The 18,159-nt window shown below is 44.4% G+C and overlaps 1 protein-coding gene across 2 annotated transcripts in view; it reads left to right on the top strand.

Moving 5' to 3' along the window:
* The window catches only part of CYTH3 (cytohesin 3), a 115,133-nt gene that overhangs the window by 89,218 nt on the left and 7,756 nt on the right, over positions 1-18,159 (top strand). For both annotated transcript variants that reach the window (XM_029057428.1, XM_007669292.3), the window contains exons 6-9: positions 1,991-2,071; positions 7,329-7,441; positions 7,938-8,086; positions 8,539-8,650. In XM_029057428.1, the coding sequence (XP_028913261.1) occupies positions 1,991-2,071; positions 7,329-7,441; positions 7,938-8,086; positions 8,539-8,650 (455 nt within the window). The remainder of the gene's footprint in view (positions 1-1,990; positions 2,072-7,328; positions 7,442-7,937; positions 8,087-8,538; positions 8,651-18,159) is intronic.

Raw genomic sequence — 18,159 nt, 5'->3', positions numbered from 1 at the left:
TTTTCCAGTTTTGCCCTTCACTCATAATTAAAATGGCCGTTTTGTCCATTTTGTAGTCCTCCCCGATGGGAGAGAATTCTCCGAAAGGATTCTGTTAGAGCTGTTAATTCCTATTTCAGCCTGGAGTCTTCAGGTTTTTGCTGGATTCCAAAAAAAGCCTTCCTTTTGGCCTGCCCTACTAGATGCTGAGAGTGGCAGGGTATGGAGTGGGGAGAGGAAGACAGAGAAAGGGAAACGTTAAAGCCCTAGGTGACAGCTGCTGCCTTGAGTTTCGGGGAACCAACACTCCTCAGAGACCAACTGTTGTCTAAACTTCCTGTCGTGATCCCGTGACAATAAAAATTCCAAGCCCTAGGTGGGACTGAGTATGCATAATAAAACAGACTTGGGTATGGTGAAAGGTCTCAGATATATAGGCAGACTTAGCACTACCTCTGCAGGTCTCCTGGACACCAACTGACATAGTTGACAGGCAGACAACATGTAACTGCAGATTTCTGGAGCCAAACCAGCTTCTAATCCTGGGCCTTCTGTTTTGATTCTGGCTACCACCCCTCTCTCCTCTAACACAAAAGGAAGAAGGAGAAAAGCCTCCCTCACTTAACCTTGTTCAATACTCCACTGTAAAGCGGTCTTGAAACATCAGCGTGCTCAGGACCTACCATTCAAAAGGGGCAGAATGGACCGTTTGGGCCCAAGAGACTGAAATCCAGTCCCTTGGTTTCCACAAAGTACTCTCATGCAGAGGGACCCTCGGGTTTGACCTGACCTCTCAAGAAAACACTTCCCTTACCTTGCCTATGATGCAGCCTTCTGGGCTCTTTAGAACTTGGGAGCCACAAATAGCTGGGAGAATGGCTGGAACTCAAGAGCAACTGCCTGTCCAACACATAACTCATCTGAAACCCTTGGCAGTGTTCCAGTCACTTCAGTCAACCAAGACTGCAGTGAAACACCCCAAAGTGGATGCCATTAAAAAATATGTGTGTGGGTCTCCAAAGACCTCAAATTTAAAAAAACCAAAAACCCCCACAAAACCACTCTAAAAAACACACTTTTACAGCACTTTTATTCTACTTATGGTGACATATCCATTTGGCTTCTTGACACGGTTTGTATGATATTTATGCTAAAATATCTCGGGTATATCCTAATTAATGAACATTCTGTTTTTAAGTGTTTATGCTTTGTTTATTCCAGTGAGTATGGGATCCAGGCTTTTCCATTGTTAAGATGTTTGAATTGTTCAGCATGTATCTATTCTGTAATGCAGTTGACAGTGTTTTTGTAGTCTGAAATTAAGCCCCAAACCTGTTGTTGGGTGGAAGAGGATCTGCAACATTTCACTGACTGATATGTCTGCAACTTGCCCTAATTGCAGGGAACTTCTGCGTATCAGTAATCTTTAGCCTGGGGATGGAGAGACTACTTTGAAATTCTAGTTGAGTCACTTGATTCTGTTGCATTCATTTTCCTTTGAGTTGCATTATTTAAATTTACATAGTTTTAGGCCCAGTCACTTTAACCTCGTATTTTGTTTTTGCTTTGAAAAGTTAGTAAGCACAAAGGATTGAGTGTGAAATTGCTTTCTTCCAAGAGTTTTATATGCTGGGGCAAATTTCACCACTAATCAGGAAGATGATGTTACAGGCCCAGGGCACATGTTAGTTTGTTTGGCGTGTACCACCTCTTAAATCTTGCCAACTCATAGTCTTCCTGGAAGAAAAAACCCATGCAGTGCTGTCTGTTCTATTCCTGTAAACAGTGCAGGAAATATTTTTCCCTTTCTTTGCCCTAGAAATCTCAAGGTCTCAAAATGCAAGTTTTAGGAAGATTTTGAGATAGTATCACCTGGCAACCAGAAGGTGTTTTGTGTTTTCTAGATCCAGGCTTTCCAAATTTTAGATATCAGCTAGTTTCCCATTTTTAAAAGGTCAGAATGTAGGTATTGAGCATAACTTGTCTTCTCACCACTGCCTTTCTTTCCTAGGGATGAATTTAATATTAAAGTTCTTCAAGCCTTTGTTGAACTCCATGAGTTTGCCGACCTCAACCTTGTACAGGCCTTAAGGCAAGTTTTGTGTGTTGTGCTTTGTAGAGTTACATTTTTTATTATCATTTGTCTGTTCTCTTTAATAAGTCCAAATAAACTTCATCAACTGTAAATGGGGGTGGGCCCAACTTCCATGTTCTCCTTATTTTGCCTTCAGTTCAGTGGTTCAACGACTTGAGAAATAGTCATAATATAGTTATTATGTCTGTAATCCATTCATACCTGTAATTTATTTATTTATATTAACATCCATCTCCCCCCTAGACTGTAAGCCCCTTGTGGGAAGGGAATGTGTCAACCAACTGAATCATATCGTGCTCTCCCAAGCGCATACTATGGGGCTCTGCACACAGTAAATGCTTAATAAATAGCATTGATTGATGGACTGTGCATAACTGTGTGGGACATATTGAACTAGATTTTATCAGGATGTTTAGTACTCCTTGGTAGCATTAAGTATTTTTGAAAATGGCATTAATTTAGGCCACTAAAGTCCCTTTTGGTAAATTATTGCTTCATGAAGACACGAAATGGTAATGCAGTTCTTGCCCTTACGGGTAGTTTTTACCCATAAGGAGAACCTAACTTGAAGTGGTAAGATTTTGTTTTTCAATCAGTAGTATTTATTAAGTGATTACTCTGTTCAGAGCACTGTGCTAAGATCTTGGCATTATGCCATTAAGAAAAAAAAATATCACAACCCACATTCTTTGTCCTGGTCCTTGTTACTTTCTATTCTATTTTAGAGGCATCATGTCCTCTTAAGATCACTCTTCATAATAGCCAACATTTAATTTTAGGAAGAACTATGAAAAAAATGTAGACCTTTGGAAAAAGCTTGAAACAAGAACTAAAAAGACAAGTGACTTACTAAAAGTCGAGAGGCTCTTAAAAATTACTGTTTTAGGGGGTCAGATAAAATGAATGCCACAGAGCAAAACCTGTAGGCAACCAAAACTTTCCTCCCCACTTGCTCCTCCCCTATTACAACCCAGCCTGCACACTTCACTCGTCTAATACCAATTTACTTACTGTGCCTCTGCCTTATCTTTCCCACTGTCAACCCCTTGCTCACACCCTTCCTCCTCTATAATAATAATAATAATGTTGGTATTTGTTAAGCACTTACTATGTGCCGAGCACTGTTCTAAGCGCTGGGGTAGACATAGGGGAATCAGGTTGTCCCACGTGGGGCTCACAGTCTTAATCCCCATTTTACAGATGAGGGAACTGAGGCACGGAGAAGTTAAGTGACTTGCCCACAGTCACACAGCCGACAAGTGGCAGAGCTGGGATTCGAACTCATGAGCCCTGACTCCAAAGCCCGTGCTCTTTCCACTGAGCCACGCTGCTTCTCAGCGTGAACTAGAACTCCCTCCATCTTCATGTCTGACAGACACTCTCCCGATCTTCAAAGCTGTACAAAAATCTTATTTCCTCCAGGAAGCCTTCCCATCTTCTTGCCCTATTCTCCCTCCTTCCTGCATCACTTATGCCCTTAAGTCCATACTCTATAAGCACTTTGATACTCAACTGTCCCTAATCCCCACAGCACTTAATGTTCATATCCTTATATTTTGTTGCTTTATTTTATTTTAATGCTTTTCTCCTCCACTGGATTGTAAACCCTTTGTTGGCAGGGGTATAATTCTCTTTATATTGAAGTTATTGATGCCTCTACTTGTTTTGTTTTGTTGTCTGTCTCCGCCTTGTAGACCGTGAGCCTGTTGTTGGATAGGGATTGTCTCTGTTGCTGAATTATACTTTCCAAGTGCTTATACAGTGCTCTGCACACAGTAAGCACTCAATAAATACGATTGAATAAATGAATGAATACCAATTTTGTTGGGCTCTTCCAATCTATCAGTGGTATTTATTAAGTGCTTACTATGTGCAGAGCACAGTATTAAGCGCTTGGGAGAGTACAATAAACAGAATTGGCAGACATGTTCCCTGCCCATAATGAGCTTACAGTCTAGAGGGGGAGATGGGCAATAGTAAATAGTAAATAATTTATAATATGTAATTTAAAGATATTTATATGTGCCGTGGGGTTAGGAGTGGGGTGAATATCAAATGTACGGTGCTCTGCACAGAGCAGGCACTTAGTACTTTCGAGCGATTGGTACATTCATGGACGCAAGGTCCGTAATAGGTTACTGGAGAGAAAGGGTCGTAGAAGAATATGCATGATAAATGCATCAAAAACATTAAATCAAACATAACAATGAGACAACAAGTCCATTACTGCCAAAGGAACAACTTTCAAGCTTCTCACTCCTCTGGCAGGGCTGTTGCAAAGCCGGGATGAGTACAGCTTTCCTGACGTAACCATTTGACGACAGCTTCTGCTGACCCTGCTACTGCAGGGTGGGACTTTACCCCCAGGTGTGGCGAGCAGGGGATCACGCTTATGTATTTCAATCAGTCAGTTGATCATTGGTATTTATTGAGCACTTGCTGTGTGCAGAGCACCCCTGTGTACACAGATTAAGCATTCAATAAATGCTGCTGATTGATTATGTTGAGGTGGAGATTCATTCATTTCAGGCAGTCAGGGGTGTTTGTTGAATGCCAACTGAATGTGAAGCACTAGAAGAGCACAACAGAAGAAAGACACATTTCCCCTGCCCTCAAGGAACTTACACCCTACTAAATCAGTTCTGTCTGCTGTCATTCCTCCCCAGATGAATTTCAGTGCAGCTAGCTCGTTTGCCCTTTTATGACTATTAAAGAACTGTTGGTTTTGACCAAAACCTGGATATGCCAAGCTTATTCTTAAGTGATATGGCCAGAGCTATTCCTGGAAGCTCAAGGACAGAGGCATAGCAAGGCTAGTGCAGTTAATACTCAGGTATGCACTGCAAACTTTATTACATTCCACTAGCCTTATTTTATAGGAAAGAAGCCCAAGGTCTAAAGAGAAAAATGTCTTGTTCAAGGCCTTTGAGAGTGTCAGGGGCATAGCTGAGAACTCAAGGATCAAGAGTGTCTAAGATTTTGCTTAGAAATTGGTATTAGCCTTCCCCTTGCCCACAGGTCATCTTGCCTCCCACACGATAGAGGGACATCACCTGTCCTGTAGAGCAAAGGTGACCCATTGCTGCTTCTACCACATTTCTGCCCAACAGAATAAGTTTTCTTTACAAACACCATCAATCAGTGATATTTATTGCACATTTACTATGTACACAGCACTGTACTAAGCACTTGGAAAAGCACACTTTAATTGTTAGGTGCAATCCCTGCCCAAAAGGGGCTTACAGTCTGAGACAGACATTAAATAAATTACAGGTTGGGGAAATTGAGTCTAATAATATGTACATAAATGTTGTAAGGCTGGGGTGAATATCAACAGTTTCTTTCCATGTCTTTTAATTGCTTCTCTGTTGATTTTTGCCCTCTAGCTTCTTGTGGGCAAGGAATGTGTTTACCAACTTTTTTTTTTCCATGGCATTTAAGGGCTTAGTATGTGCCAGACACTGTTGTAAGCTTTGGCGTAGATACAAGGTAATCAGGTTGGACACTTTCCGTGTCCCACATGGGGCTCAGAGTCTTACTCCCCCTTTTACAGATGAGGTAACTGAGGCACAGAGAAGTTAAATGACTTGCTCAAGGTCACACAGCAGACAAGTGGTGGAGCTGAGGTTAGGACCCAAGTCCTGACTTCCAGGCCCATACTCTATCCACTAGGCCTTGCTGTTATATTGTACTCCCCCCAAGTGCTTCGTACAGTGCTCTGAACACAGTAAGTGCTCAATAAATAGGATTGATTGTTTAGCAAAGTGCTTCCTCCTAGTAGCACTGAAAGGAAGAGTGTTTCTTCTTTTTCATGTCTTAATCTTGTGCCTATGCTTCCAGTCCAGGTCATCTCATTCATTCGTTTTCTCTTGTTCACTTCTTTGACTATTGGAAGCTTTTATCTTGGCACAAGAGCAGGGTCTGGTCCCACCCAGCCTCGTCCCAGACAAAGACCCCCACTTTCGGCCCCGTCTACCCCTCACAAATAGCACTTTGATGTGGGGTAGCACAGCTCTCTAACAGATCTGGGACTGAGGGAAATGTGAAAATAATTTAGCCTGCCGCATCACTTCCACATGCTTTCCTCCTCTGTGCCCACTCTGTTCTTCCCCACAGAATCATCCCATGTTCGTGGTCTGTGACTCGCTCTCATTTCAGCTAAGATCTGAAGTGTTGGCATTCTTTTCCCTGCCAAACACTACCATCTTTGTGTTTAGAGTTTTCTGGCAGTCTTTGGGCCCAGCGATATACTGAAACGATATTGAACAAGCTTAGTCTCCTCCCCCTTAATTCAATTTTGTAGAAATGCAAGTCACAGGGAATGAGATGTTATCATGGGAAATATATCTCGAATAACAGCCTCAGTAAATTGGTTGATTTCTTGTGCTTATGCCGCTGCATTTAAAACCTTAAATTCCGACCGTTTGTTAGCTTCATGTCAAGATCTGTGTAGAGTTCTTGATTTTTTTTTAAAAAAAGACATTTGACACCTGGAGCTACAAACTGAGTTCAAGCTGTTATCTCAGTTTGGTGGTATGTTGCCCTTGGCACAGTCCCCTGATAGAGTGGGAGGGGGTGAATGAAGGGCTCTTCGGCCCTGTCATCTCAATCCATTGCTTTGAAAGTGGTTCTGTAACATTCAGTTGCCAGTGGAAATCCCCAAAGGGAAGCTCTCCCTACCTCACTGCGTCTAGCCCCCATTGCTCCTCATTTCCTGAATTTGTTCCAGCATAAGGCAGCATAGGATAAGAGGACATTCAGAACTTTCTTTTTCAGTAAGGTCATGAATTTGGGGATTGTCTTTCTTGTCTGAGAGCCAAAGGTGAAATGGCGGTTATATAGAGAGGCGTATTTTCCTTTTAAAGTCTAGTTAGTAAAGTTGCCAGTGGATTATCTCTGTTTTGGAAGGCTGGGATAGTGTGCATAATGTAAATGCCACTGAAAATGAAAAACACAGTTTAGGCCTTTATTTCAACCTCAGTAACCCTATCACAATCCCCCCCCCCCCCAGGATCTCTAGCAAGTAGCAAAATTGACTTTCCCGAACCGAATTTCACTTCCTTTCTTTGATCCTGCACACTCCCAAATGGAGGGGCTATCAAACAGTGAAACTGGCCCACAGGTTGGCCATAGCGGAAAGCATGGGTTACTTTGTAAATTATAATAGTCACGAGAATTACATCATGCACTGAAGGGTGTTTGAGCATTTGGTTATTGATTGACTGCTCTTTTTTCTTCCTTCACACTTTTCCAGGCAGTTTCTGTGGAGTTTCAGACTTCCAGGAGAGGCTCAAAAAATTGACCGGATGATGGAAGCTTTTGCTTCACGCTATTGCCTGTGTAACCCTGGAGTCTTCCAATCTACAGGTGAGTCATGGCATTTTCTAGCCAAGAAGCTCTGTCCCTCAGTTCCCTTGTTAAACTCTGTAAAACTCATTAGACAGTCAACCAAGCTCAAGTCTGCGCTAAAAGTGCCCTTTCCAGTAGCAATCACAGTATTTAAAATTGTTCCCTGCAGTCACTTCTTCCTCCCCAATTCCTACTTCTCTAAGAACTAGGCCATTCCTGGGGGCCTCCTGCCTTCAAGAAGTTGTTTTGTGACCCTAATGGACCCACCCTGAGAAAATCATTCTTCAAACTATTTAGCTGATTCTAAAAGATGGGCTCCTTGAACACTCAGGGCCCCAGAGAAACCTTCCGGAATTGGCATTCCACAAGGAATTGTTTCCAGTCCAGGTTGACCACCCCGATAGGGCTTTCCTCCTATGCTCCCATTAAGATTCGTGAGTGATTTTATTCCCCTGGGAATAAATTCTCAGCCTCCTGGTGCAGCTAGCTCAATAGTGTCTCTGGTTTGCTTCAGATACATGCTATGTGCTGTCTTTTGCAATCATTATGCTAAACACCAGTCTCCACAACCACAATGTGAGGGATAAACCAACGGTGGAGCGATTTATATCTATGAACCGCGGCATTAATGAGGGCGGGGATCTCCCTGAGGAGTTGTTGAGGGTAAGTTACATTTGGAACGTGCATGCGATAGCTTGCCGACTTGGTTCCCCTCAGTGTCTCTAGCCTTTTGTTCGCTTTTAGAGGTAAAATTTTTCTCTCTGTCTCAATCTGTAACAATTTGTCAACCGAAAAACAAATTGAACGTGTAATTGGTGGGAGTGCTACAGTTCCTCTGATCCCGCTTTGGTCTTTCCTCTGCCTCTACCCAAGGGTAAAGAGGGGATGTTTTTCTTGGACAAACGAAAGCTCGTGATAGTCAGCATTCATAGCCTCCTGCAAAATACTCCCTCTAATGATGGTCCACGATATCCGACGATGGTCACATGATCATGTATAACAAAATGTCTTTGTTTTCTCTCACTATAATAGGTTCCCACTGTAGGCCGGGCTTGTGTTAGCAGAAATATTTCACCTATGTTTTGCTGAATTTGCTATCTTCCCCCCCACTGCAGAATTTATATGAAAGTATTAAAAATGAGCCGTTTAAAATTCCGGAGGACGACGGGAATGACTTGACACACACATTTTTTAATCCGGATAGAGAAGGCTGGCTACTGAAATTAGGTTAGTAGAACAGCTTGCTCTGCTACTTTGCTTTGTGTGTATAACCATAGGTTGTTACCCCGATTAACCACTTGCTTCAAATCTAACAACTACTGAATTGCTAATTCAGCCTTTTAGAACAGCCCCTAATCTAAAAGCAGTAGCTTTTTAAAGTCACAATGACCTGCAGATACGTTTCTCAGTGGTTATATTTCCCAGAGGTGGTAATTTCTCTCTTTCTCTCTCTCTTGCAATCTCAAGTGTTTAAATGGTGGCATTTAATAATTGAGGCATCAGCAGACTGGCACTTTAATCCTCTCCAGTTTCCTTGGCAGAGAAATCACACACCAGGTTTACATGAACCCTTCCCAGAAAACTGTCAAGTGATTTTCTAAGTAAAATTTCCACTCAGTTGTTGTGTACAAGAAGCCAGATGCATGTACCGCCAAAGAGTTGTTTTTGTGTGTGTCTTTATTTTTCCATATTATTTGTGAGTTTCTCTTGCTTTGGTTTGGCTATGATTTTTTAATGAGTGGTTTAAATGTGCCTTCTTGTTTTCCTTCTGGCCTATGACTACTGTCACCTTTCTGTTCTGTGACTGGCTGTCTCTGCTTGTTCTGCATTAGGAGGTATGTACCGGATGACTCCCAGCCCCTTCTTCAGTTGCTCAGTTCTCTCTTGATTTTCCCCCTCTCCTCTGTCGGTTTGTCTGAAGCTTTAATTTACGGCTTAGGCGTTCACCTGATCCGGGAGCCCGCCCCTCTTCCCCCCCTACTCCAGACCGGGGGCATTTCAGCCTCGGAGATACCTCTGCAGAGTTTTGAGCCAGTGGAAGAAAGCCAAGCCGATCGGGAAAGTTCGGTTAAGTCTTTAAGAGGCTTGGGACTGAAAATAAAGTGATCTCGCCTTAGAGAGATGAAGGATAACTACTATTGCTATTTCTGAACTGTGACATGAGCCATATTTTGACATTTATCCAGGGCGTTGGTTCAATAGTGAACCGACTCGTTAATGCCTTGTTTCAGTCAGAGCCCAGAAGACAAGTGGATACACTGGGTGGATAAATCATCACAGTCCCCAATAACGCCGATGGTTTTTATATCGAGGAAAGACAAACCACAGGCATTACAAATCTGGATGGTTTAAGCCTTTAGTGAGTTTTGGGCTGCTTAATCTCAGCTCCCGCCATTTTTGCTCATGGCCTGGTTTGATGGGCTGCCGCGTGGAGCTTCGGGGGCAACAGTAATAACTGTGCATTCCAAGCGTGTAGTACAGTGCTTTGCACGTAGTAAGTGCTCAATAAATACAATTGAATGAATGAGTGGTGGCCCGGGGAGCCGGCGGCGAGATGTTTGGGATACCTGGCTCCAGAGTTCCAAAACTATCTTTCCACGCAACCCGCCTGCCCTTCAGCAAAATCAAGCCGCTGGCAGCTTTCAGTTCCCGAAAGTGTAGTATCAAAGTACTGACAAATGAATCTTGGACCAGATGTCCGGATCATTTAATTTTAATTAGGCGTCAGTCTCAGGCCACTGATTTAGCCAATATGCTCCCTCTTGTGGTGGAAGTGCAGCATGATCATTCCTAGTGGTCATTAAAGAATTCATTTTCTAACCCCCTTCACGGCTGAAACGCGAAGGAGGTCAAGGAGGTAAAATGACCCGGCAAAGTACAGAATTCACCTGAACTGCCTACAGTCTTGGGCCCTTGTGGAGTGTTGTAGAGGCAGCCCCGGCTCCTAATAACTGTGGTATCTCTGAAGGGCTTACTATGTGCCAGGCGCTGTCCTAAGCGCTGGGGTAGGTAGAAGATAATCGTGTTGGTCATAGTCCCTGTCCCACAGTCTTCATCCCCATTTTACAGATGAGGGAACTGAGATACAGAGAAGTTAAGTGACTTGCCCGAGGTCACACAGAAGGCAAGTAGAGGAGCTCCTACGGTCCTGCTCGGACTCGGGTCATCCCACTGGTTCTGTGCCGTGGGCCACGTTGGACCATGCTGGTTCTGAAGAACCAGCTAGGTTTAGCTACTCTCAGATGACCTCAGCATCCCTCTCCCTCAGGATCGGGCTATGCTTTGGCCGGGGGCTGCGGCAGGGCAGAGCCCCAAGAAAGTGAGTGAGGCCCAAGTCTCCTCCGATCACAACTAGATCCAGCCCAGGCTCAGATATTGGATTTTAGGGTGCGGCTTGGGGCAAGTAGGAGGGACCAGAACTGAGGCTAGCTGGGCCATGGCAGGCATCCCAAGTAAGGCTGTAGCAGTTCCATCACTGTGTATGACCTTTGGAAGGGGCAGGTCAGCCGTTGGAACCCCCAGAGGGCTGGTACATTCATAAGGCTGGGCAGCCCTGGCTGCCTCAGCAAAGCTCAGGATTCCTTACCCATTGCCATCGCCCTCTAGCCTTGGCATGAGCCCCAAATTCCATGTTTGGGCCTTAGAGCAAACCTCAAATTCCTCCTGAAGTCCCCACCTCCTCCAGGAGGCTTTCTCTGATTGGTTTTTTCCTCTTCCTAATCCACATCCTCCCAACCATCGTCTCAGCGCTTGCACATTTAACCTCCCAAAGGACTTAACCGTCTATGTACTCTACCATTTAAGCATGTCTTCCTCCTCTCTGAAAATAAGTCTCTCCCTTTAGATGGTAAGCCCCTCATGGGCACGGATCTTATCATCTTATCTCTTGTACTCTCCCAAGCACTCAAGACTGTGATCTGCACTCAGTCAGTACCGTGGGTTGATTGATTGATTAGAACATGTTTAACCCTGTAACCCTTATGACACAGGCTCTTAGCTCTGTCTGGGAAAACAACTCCCAGGAGCACCTGGGAGCTCGAACTTTTCCCTACATCTCCACTGCTCTTGAGGCCCTGACACTGAGGCTGTTTGGACAAGTTGGGTTGCTGCTGACCTGGGACAAGTCATTTCTTTTCCGAGCTCTGCTTCACCCAAATGTTTGACAGGGATGACAATTTTTGCCTCGACTACCTAGCAGGGATGTAGTAATAATAATAATAGTAATGATGGTATTTGTTAAGCACTTACTATGTGCCAAGCACTGTTCTAAGCGCTGGGGTAGTTGCTAGGTAAACAGGTTGTCCTACATGGGGCTCACGGTTTTAATCCCCATTTTACAGTGAAGTAACTGAGGTACAGAGAAGTTAAGTGGCTTGCCCAAAGTCACACAACGGACAGATGGCAGAGCCTGGATTAGAACCCATGACCTCTGACTCCCAAGCCCTTGATCTTTCCACTGTGCCACGCTGCTTCCCTTATAGACCCAACCCAAGGACTGATGAGGGTGAGAAACTAGGCACTTAGGCACTTGGCACTTGGCACTTGGTTGAAAGCTGCTAGGGAAAATCCAGGTCCTGGTGGCTCTAGCAATTATAATAATTCAGAGAATCATTATAATAATGCAGGGAATCCTCTTTTCCCTCCAGTCCAAGACTCCAAATAGGGATTGAACTAAAAATAGCTCCTCCATACTTGCTCTGGACCCGCACTGGGACAAAAATAAGATCCTGGCACCTTCTGCCTCCATTCCAACCTTGTTCTCTGAAGATGGTAGTGGGGGAGGTGTGTTTTAGCCTACCTTTGCTGGGGATCACCATCAGCAGTGGTACTTATTGAGTGCCTATAAAGTACAAAGCACTGTTCTGTTTGGTAGAATAAGACTGACCACTCCTTGAAGGCAGGGAACGGGTCTGTCAGCTCTGTTGTACTGTTCCAAGGGCTTGGTACTGTGCTGTGCACAGCACCCAGTAAATACCATTGATGAACTGATTACAACAAAAGTAAGCACTGCCTTCCAGGAGCTTACATTCTAATGGAAGGACATATACAAAATAGTTTACACATGTCAGGAGGAGAAGGACAAGGATAAGGGGTCAAGGCCGCAGGAAAGAGAGAGGATGCCTGGTCCTCTTTCTGCCTCTGGGTCATCCTTTCCCTCCCCTTCCTATCCCTGCCTCAGCCTTGGACTATACCCCTGGTGTGAGAATGCCACCCAGGCATCCTCTGACTTCCAGCAGTCCAAAAGAATCTGTAATCTGAAGCAGGATTGTTCCGAATGATTTTGAATATCTGAGAAGTTGCTGTAACAGTGCCCATAATTGTTCTAATCGACCCAGAGAGGTAGAGAAAGGACACCAGAAAGTATTTTTTTCCTTCAGAAAGTGGGCCTGGTTGCTGTAACTTCCAGCGCTCCTGAAGCTGTATTATTGTGCTACGTCTAAATGCCCTCCTTTAACCCTGCTGTCTTCGTGACTATCAGAAACTTTTCTCAGTCACCGTCTGACAATGCTGGGCTCCTGGTGAGTCAGGATAATCAGAGAGGACCTTCCTGACAGGCAGGAAAAGTGACTTATGATGATGGTGGTATTTGTTAAACACTTACTATGTGCCAGGCACTATTCTAAGCTCTGGGGTAGATACAAGGTAATCAGGTTGTCTCAAGTGGGGCTCACAGTTTTAATCCCCATTTTACAGTTGAGGTAACTGAGGCACAGAGAAGTTAAGTGGCTTGCCCAAAGTCACACAGCTGATAAGTGGCAGTGCTGGGATTAGAACTCATGATCTCTGACTCCCAAGCCCATGTTCTTTCCACTAAACCACACCGCTTCTCTAATCAGACTCTGCGATCACTGACAGGTCCAGCAACGTTTGGAGACTATCCGTGCCCCACTTTCATCCTTCCACCTCCCACACTCGTTGCCAGAATTATGAGAGATCAGACCCTTCTCCATCTGAACTCCTACTACCTGCTCTGTTGATCTGGCCCCACACCAGACCCTCTCCACCCTCGCCCACCCCCTGATCTCGAGGGACCCTAAGGGGTTCCAAGAAAGGCCTACAGGAAAAGACAGTTGCAGACCCATTGTTCCTGTTAGAACGATTTCCCCAGTCGGGTGGTCAGCACGGCAGAGAAAGATGTGGGCCAACATTCAAAGAGATTTCTCTTCAGAAATGACCATAAGATGTCAGACACTCGCAGACATGCACAGAGAAACATGTTTTACCAAATGCTTACACAAGGAATTTTAGATATTAAAACTAGAAATTTCACTTTCCAAGCAAAGTGCATGTTCCAATGAGGCAGGAAGTCACTTGTTTGACTTCATAATCGTAACATTCAGTCTATCGATCATATTTATTGAGCGCTTACTATGGAGAAGCAGCGTGGCTCAGTGGAAAGAGCACGGGCTTTGGAGTCAGGGCTCATGAGTTCGAATCCCAGCTCTGCCACTTGTCGGCTGTGTGACTGTGGGCAAGTCACTTAACTTCTCTGTGCCTCAGTTCCCTCATCTGTAAAATGGGGATTAAGATTGTGAGCCCCACGTGGGACAACCTGATTCCCCTATGTCTACCCCAGCGCTTAGAACAGTGCTCGGCACATAGTAAGCGCTTAACAAATACCAACATTATTATTATTATTATTATTATGTGTGGAGAACTGTTCTAAGTGCTTGGTAGAGAACAATTGCAATAGATCTGGTAGACACAATTCCTGTCCTCATGAAGCTTACAGTCAAGAGGGAGAGACAAACATTAAATTACAGCTAGGGGAAATGGCATCCACCCTTTCCTGTCCATTCAAACTGCTACTATACTAATCCAAGCACTTATTATATCCCGCCTTTATTGCAAAAGCCTCTGTTGACTTCCCTGCCTCCGGACTCTGCCCTCTCTCATCTATACTCCAGTCCTCTGCCCGGATCATTTTTCTGAAAAACCATTCAGTCTTTATCTCTCCACTCCTTAAAAACGCCAGTGGTTGCCCATCCACCTCATCAAACAGAAAGTCCTTACGGTCGGCTTTGAGGCACTCATTCAGCTTTCTCTCCTCCATGACCTTGCTGATCTCCTACTACAATCCAATCTACCCTCTTCACTCCTATAACACCAACCTACCTACCATCTGTAGCTTGATCTCATATATCCCACTGCCGACCCTCACCCACTTCCCGCCTCTGACCTGGACCTCCCTCCCCCTTCATATCCAACACTCTATCACTCTCCCCACCTTCCAATCCGCCCCAAATTACATCTCCTCCAAGAAGGCTTCCTTCACTAAGCCCTCATTTTCCCTACTCACCCTTCCCTCTCTATCGTTTTTGCATTCAGGTGGTCTCCTATCAGTGATTTATTTATTTTAATGTCCCTCTCCCCCTGTGGACTATAAGCTCCTTGTAGGCAGGAATTCTGTCTGCCCATTCTATTGTATTTTTCCAAGCAGTTAGTACAGCGTTCTGCACACAATAAGCGCTCAATAAATACTATTGACTGAGATGTACATAAGTGCTGTGGGGCCGGGCTGGAGTAAATGTCAAATTGCTAAAGGGGAGAAGACCCAAGTGCATAAGTGATGCAGAAGGGAGGTCAAATAGGTGGGGAAATGAGAGGTTAATCAGGGAAGGCCTGTTGGAGATGGAGAGAGTGGTGGTCTGTCACATATGAAGGTGTAGGAGATTCCAGGCTGGGGTGTGCATTCACATCTCATTTAGTGTGAAAACCCTTATCTATCTTGTCTGTTCGTTCCCTTTACCTTTCGGGTCCTCTTATTTTATAATAATTGTAGAATGGTCAGTCAGTATGCTCAAATCAAGTGTGATTTGTGTTTGTCTAATAGCAGTAAGCATGGAAGAGCAAGCTAGAGAAAATAGGAACCAAGATTTTTGGTAGGTTTTTTTGGGGGAAAAAAAAGAAATCCTGAGTGTTTCTTTGTCCCAAAGCTTCCTTTAGGAAACGCACCAGCTAAGAAAGGTCCCTCTACTTAGCATCTGACCAGAGTTCAAGATGGCCCAGGGGCCTAGAGCAGGTTACATAAAATCTTTGAATTTGGATTTCTAACATCAAGGAACTCACAAGTAATAGGTGGGTGCTCAAGAAATAGTATTACTAGAACAATTGGTACAGGATGGACAAAACAAGTAGCTTCAAGAACAACTCAGAGTGGAGAGGAAGAAGATTTGATTCCTGGCATTTTAATACAGGGTTTCCTAATGCCATAACAAGGGAAAGGTGTCCTTTAACTTAATTCTGCTCAGCAAGCCAAAGAAAAGGATCGATCAATTGATTGATCAATCAGTGCTATTTATTGAGACTTATTGAGCAGAGCATTATACTAATCATTTGGGAGGGTATAATTCATTGTCATATTTATTGAGCACTTACCATATGCAGAGCACTGTACTAAGCACTTGGAAAGTACAATTTAGCAATAAAGAGAGACCATCCCTGCCCACACCAGTCTTACAGTCTAGAAGTGGGGAGACAGACATAATATAATATAGCAGAGATCTTAGACATGTTCCCTGCCCACAACAAACTTACTGTTTAGAGGGTCTAGAAATAAACCTAGTTTATTTCTTTTCCTTCTCAGTGCTAATCGTCAGGGTTCCCCCGTGGAGTGGGTCAGAGAGAAAGAGAAACCCCACCTCCCCATCCTCATTTCCACCTGAAGTACATCTGCCCTCCGAGGCAGCTCATACGAGCCCATTGCCGGTGCCCCGTAGCCCAATCGGCCGTTAGGGTCCGAGGCCCCCGTCCCAGAATCTGGTCCTGTGAACAGGTAGGGTAGAGTGCCGAAGGTGTGCCATTGCTAATACCAATAACTGTGGTATTCAGGAAGGGTTTACTATGTGCCAAGCACTGTATTAAGGGCTGGGGTAGATAAAAGATAATCAGATCCCACATTGGACTCACAGTCCTAAGTAGCAGGGAAAACATTTTGCAGATGAGGGAGCTGAGGCACAAAGTGAAATATCTTGCCCAAGGTCAAGTAGCAGGTAAGTGGCAGAGTGGGGATTAGAACCCAGGTCATCTGAGTGCTCTTTCTACTAGGCCATGCTGTTTCTCTGCTACTAGGTATTTACACCAATGTGGCATTCATATGCCAGTTTTGTAGCCACAAAATCATAGTGCTGGAAAGAGTCCGAGTGGCCATCTGCTTCAACCCCTGCCTCCCGGCAGGTGGGTAACTAGACAGTTCAGGACATCAAGTTGTCTCCTCTTTCCAAAGGACTTCTGGGTCAATAGCATATTCTCAGATTTCTTATCCTAGGCGTTGGGTAATCAAGTACTTTCATCTATCCAACTGTACTTTCTCACTACAATCCTTTCTTCAACTTCCTGAGGGCCTCAGTGGTGTTTTTTTGTTTTGTTTTTTTGTGGGAGCCTAACCTTTATTTCCACTGCATAGATGGGTAAACTGAGGCACTAGGTGGGGAAATGATTTACCTAAAGCCACAGAGCACAACAGAGATAAGATGAGGTTCAAACCTCCCATTCCATAACACTCCTGCTTTTATAACAATAATAATAATTGTGGTATTTGTTAATTGTTTACTATGTGCCCGGCACTCTACTAAGCATTGGGATAGAAACAAGATAACTGGGTTGGACACGGTCCCTGTCCCACATAGGGCTTTCAGTCTTAATCCCCATTTTACAGATGAGGTAACTGAGGCACAGAGAAGTTAAGTGACTTGCCCAAGGTCACACAGCAGAGAAGTGGCATAGCCAGGATTAGAACCCAAGTCCTGCTGACTCCCAGTCCTGTGCTCTAGCCACTAGGGCACACTTCTTCCCCTATCACTTTTCTTAGGCAGCGACAGTGGCAGAAAGCAATTAGCAGGAAGAGACTTTAAGGGGTCATAAGATTAAGAGGTGACTGGATGCTGATGGGATTATGAATAGGAGCAGGCATTCTAAATCAAAGAGTTAACAAAAACTGGACAATTTCTAGTCACTGGTGTTTTCCAGTTGTTTAGGTCTGAGTTCTGGAGCAGAAGGAAGGGTACCCCAAAATGGAGGTCATGAGCACCTGAAAGGTGTTTCCCCCACCCTTGCAAGAATTTACCTGGGAAGACAGCACCATCCCGGACTACTCAATGATGTTAGAAGAATTTAGAGCTCCAGACTAGGCATTGGGCTTTCTCTCTCTTTTTTTAAAATGATATTTAAGTGCTTAGAGTGTACCAGGCACTTTATAATGTGCTGGGGTAGATACAAGTTAATCAGGTAGGGCACAGTCCCTGTCCCACATGCGGTTTACAGTCTTAATCCCCATTTTACAGAGGAGGTATCTGAGGCACAGAGAAGTTGAGTGACTTGCCCAAGGTCACAAAGACAAGTGGCAGATCGGGATTAAAACCCAAGTCCTCTGACATCCAGGCCCATGCTCTTTCCATTAGGCCGTGCAGCTCTTTTTAGATGAAATTTTTATAGCTGCAGTTACAGCTGTTCTCCCTACCTGCCAATTTTTGGTTTCTTTCTCTGCCAGATCTGGGCACACGGGGGTAAATTCAGGCACTTTGTTAGGTATTTCTAGCAGGGGCCCGGGAATGGGCTTCTTATATGAAGATGGCATTACCAGCCCCGGGATGCCAGAGCAAACCTTAAGACTCAGAGACCAAGATCCAGGTCCTCATCAGCTTTGACAGCCTCTTGTCTGTGCACTTCTTCTAGAATACTAAATCACCAGTCCCTCCCCCACAACCCATCCACAAGCTCTTCCAGCATTGATCCCA

The sequence above is a fragment of the Ornithorhynchus anatinus genome, chromosome 2, assembly GCF_004115215.2.
Source record: "Ornithorhynchus anatinus isolate Pmale09 chromosome 2, mOrnAna1.pri.v4, whole genome shotgun sequence".
NCBI lineage: Eukaryota > Metazoa > Chordata > Mammalia > Monotremata > Ornithorhynchidae > Ornithorhynchus > Ornithorhynchus anatinus.
Note: the sequence above shows the minus strand (reverse complement) of the source record. Positions and strands in the feature narration are given on the sequence as shown.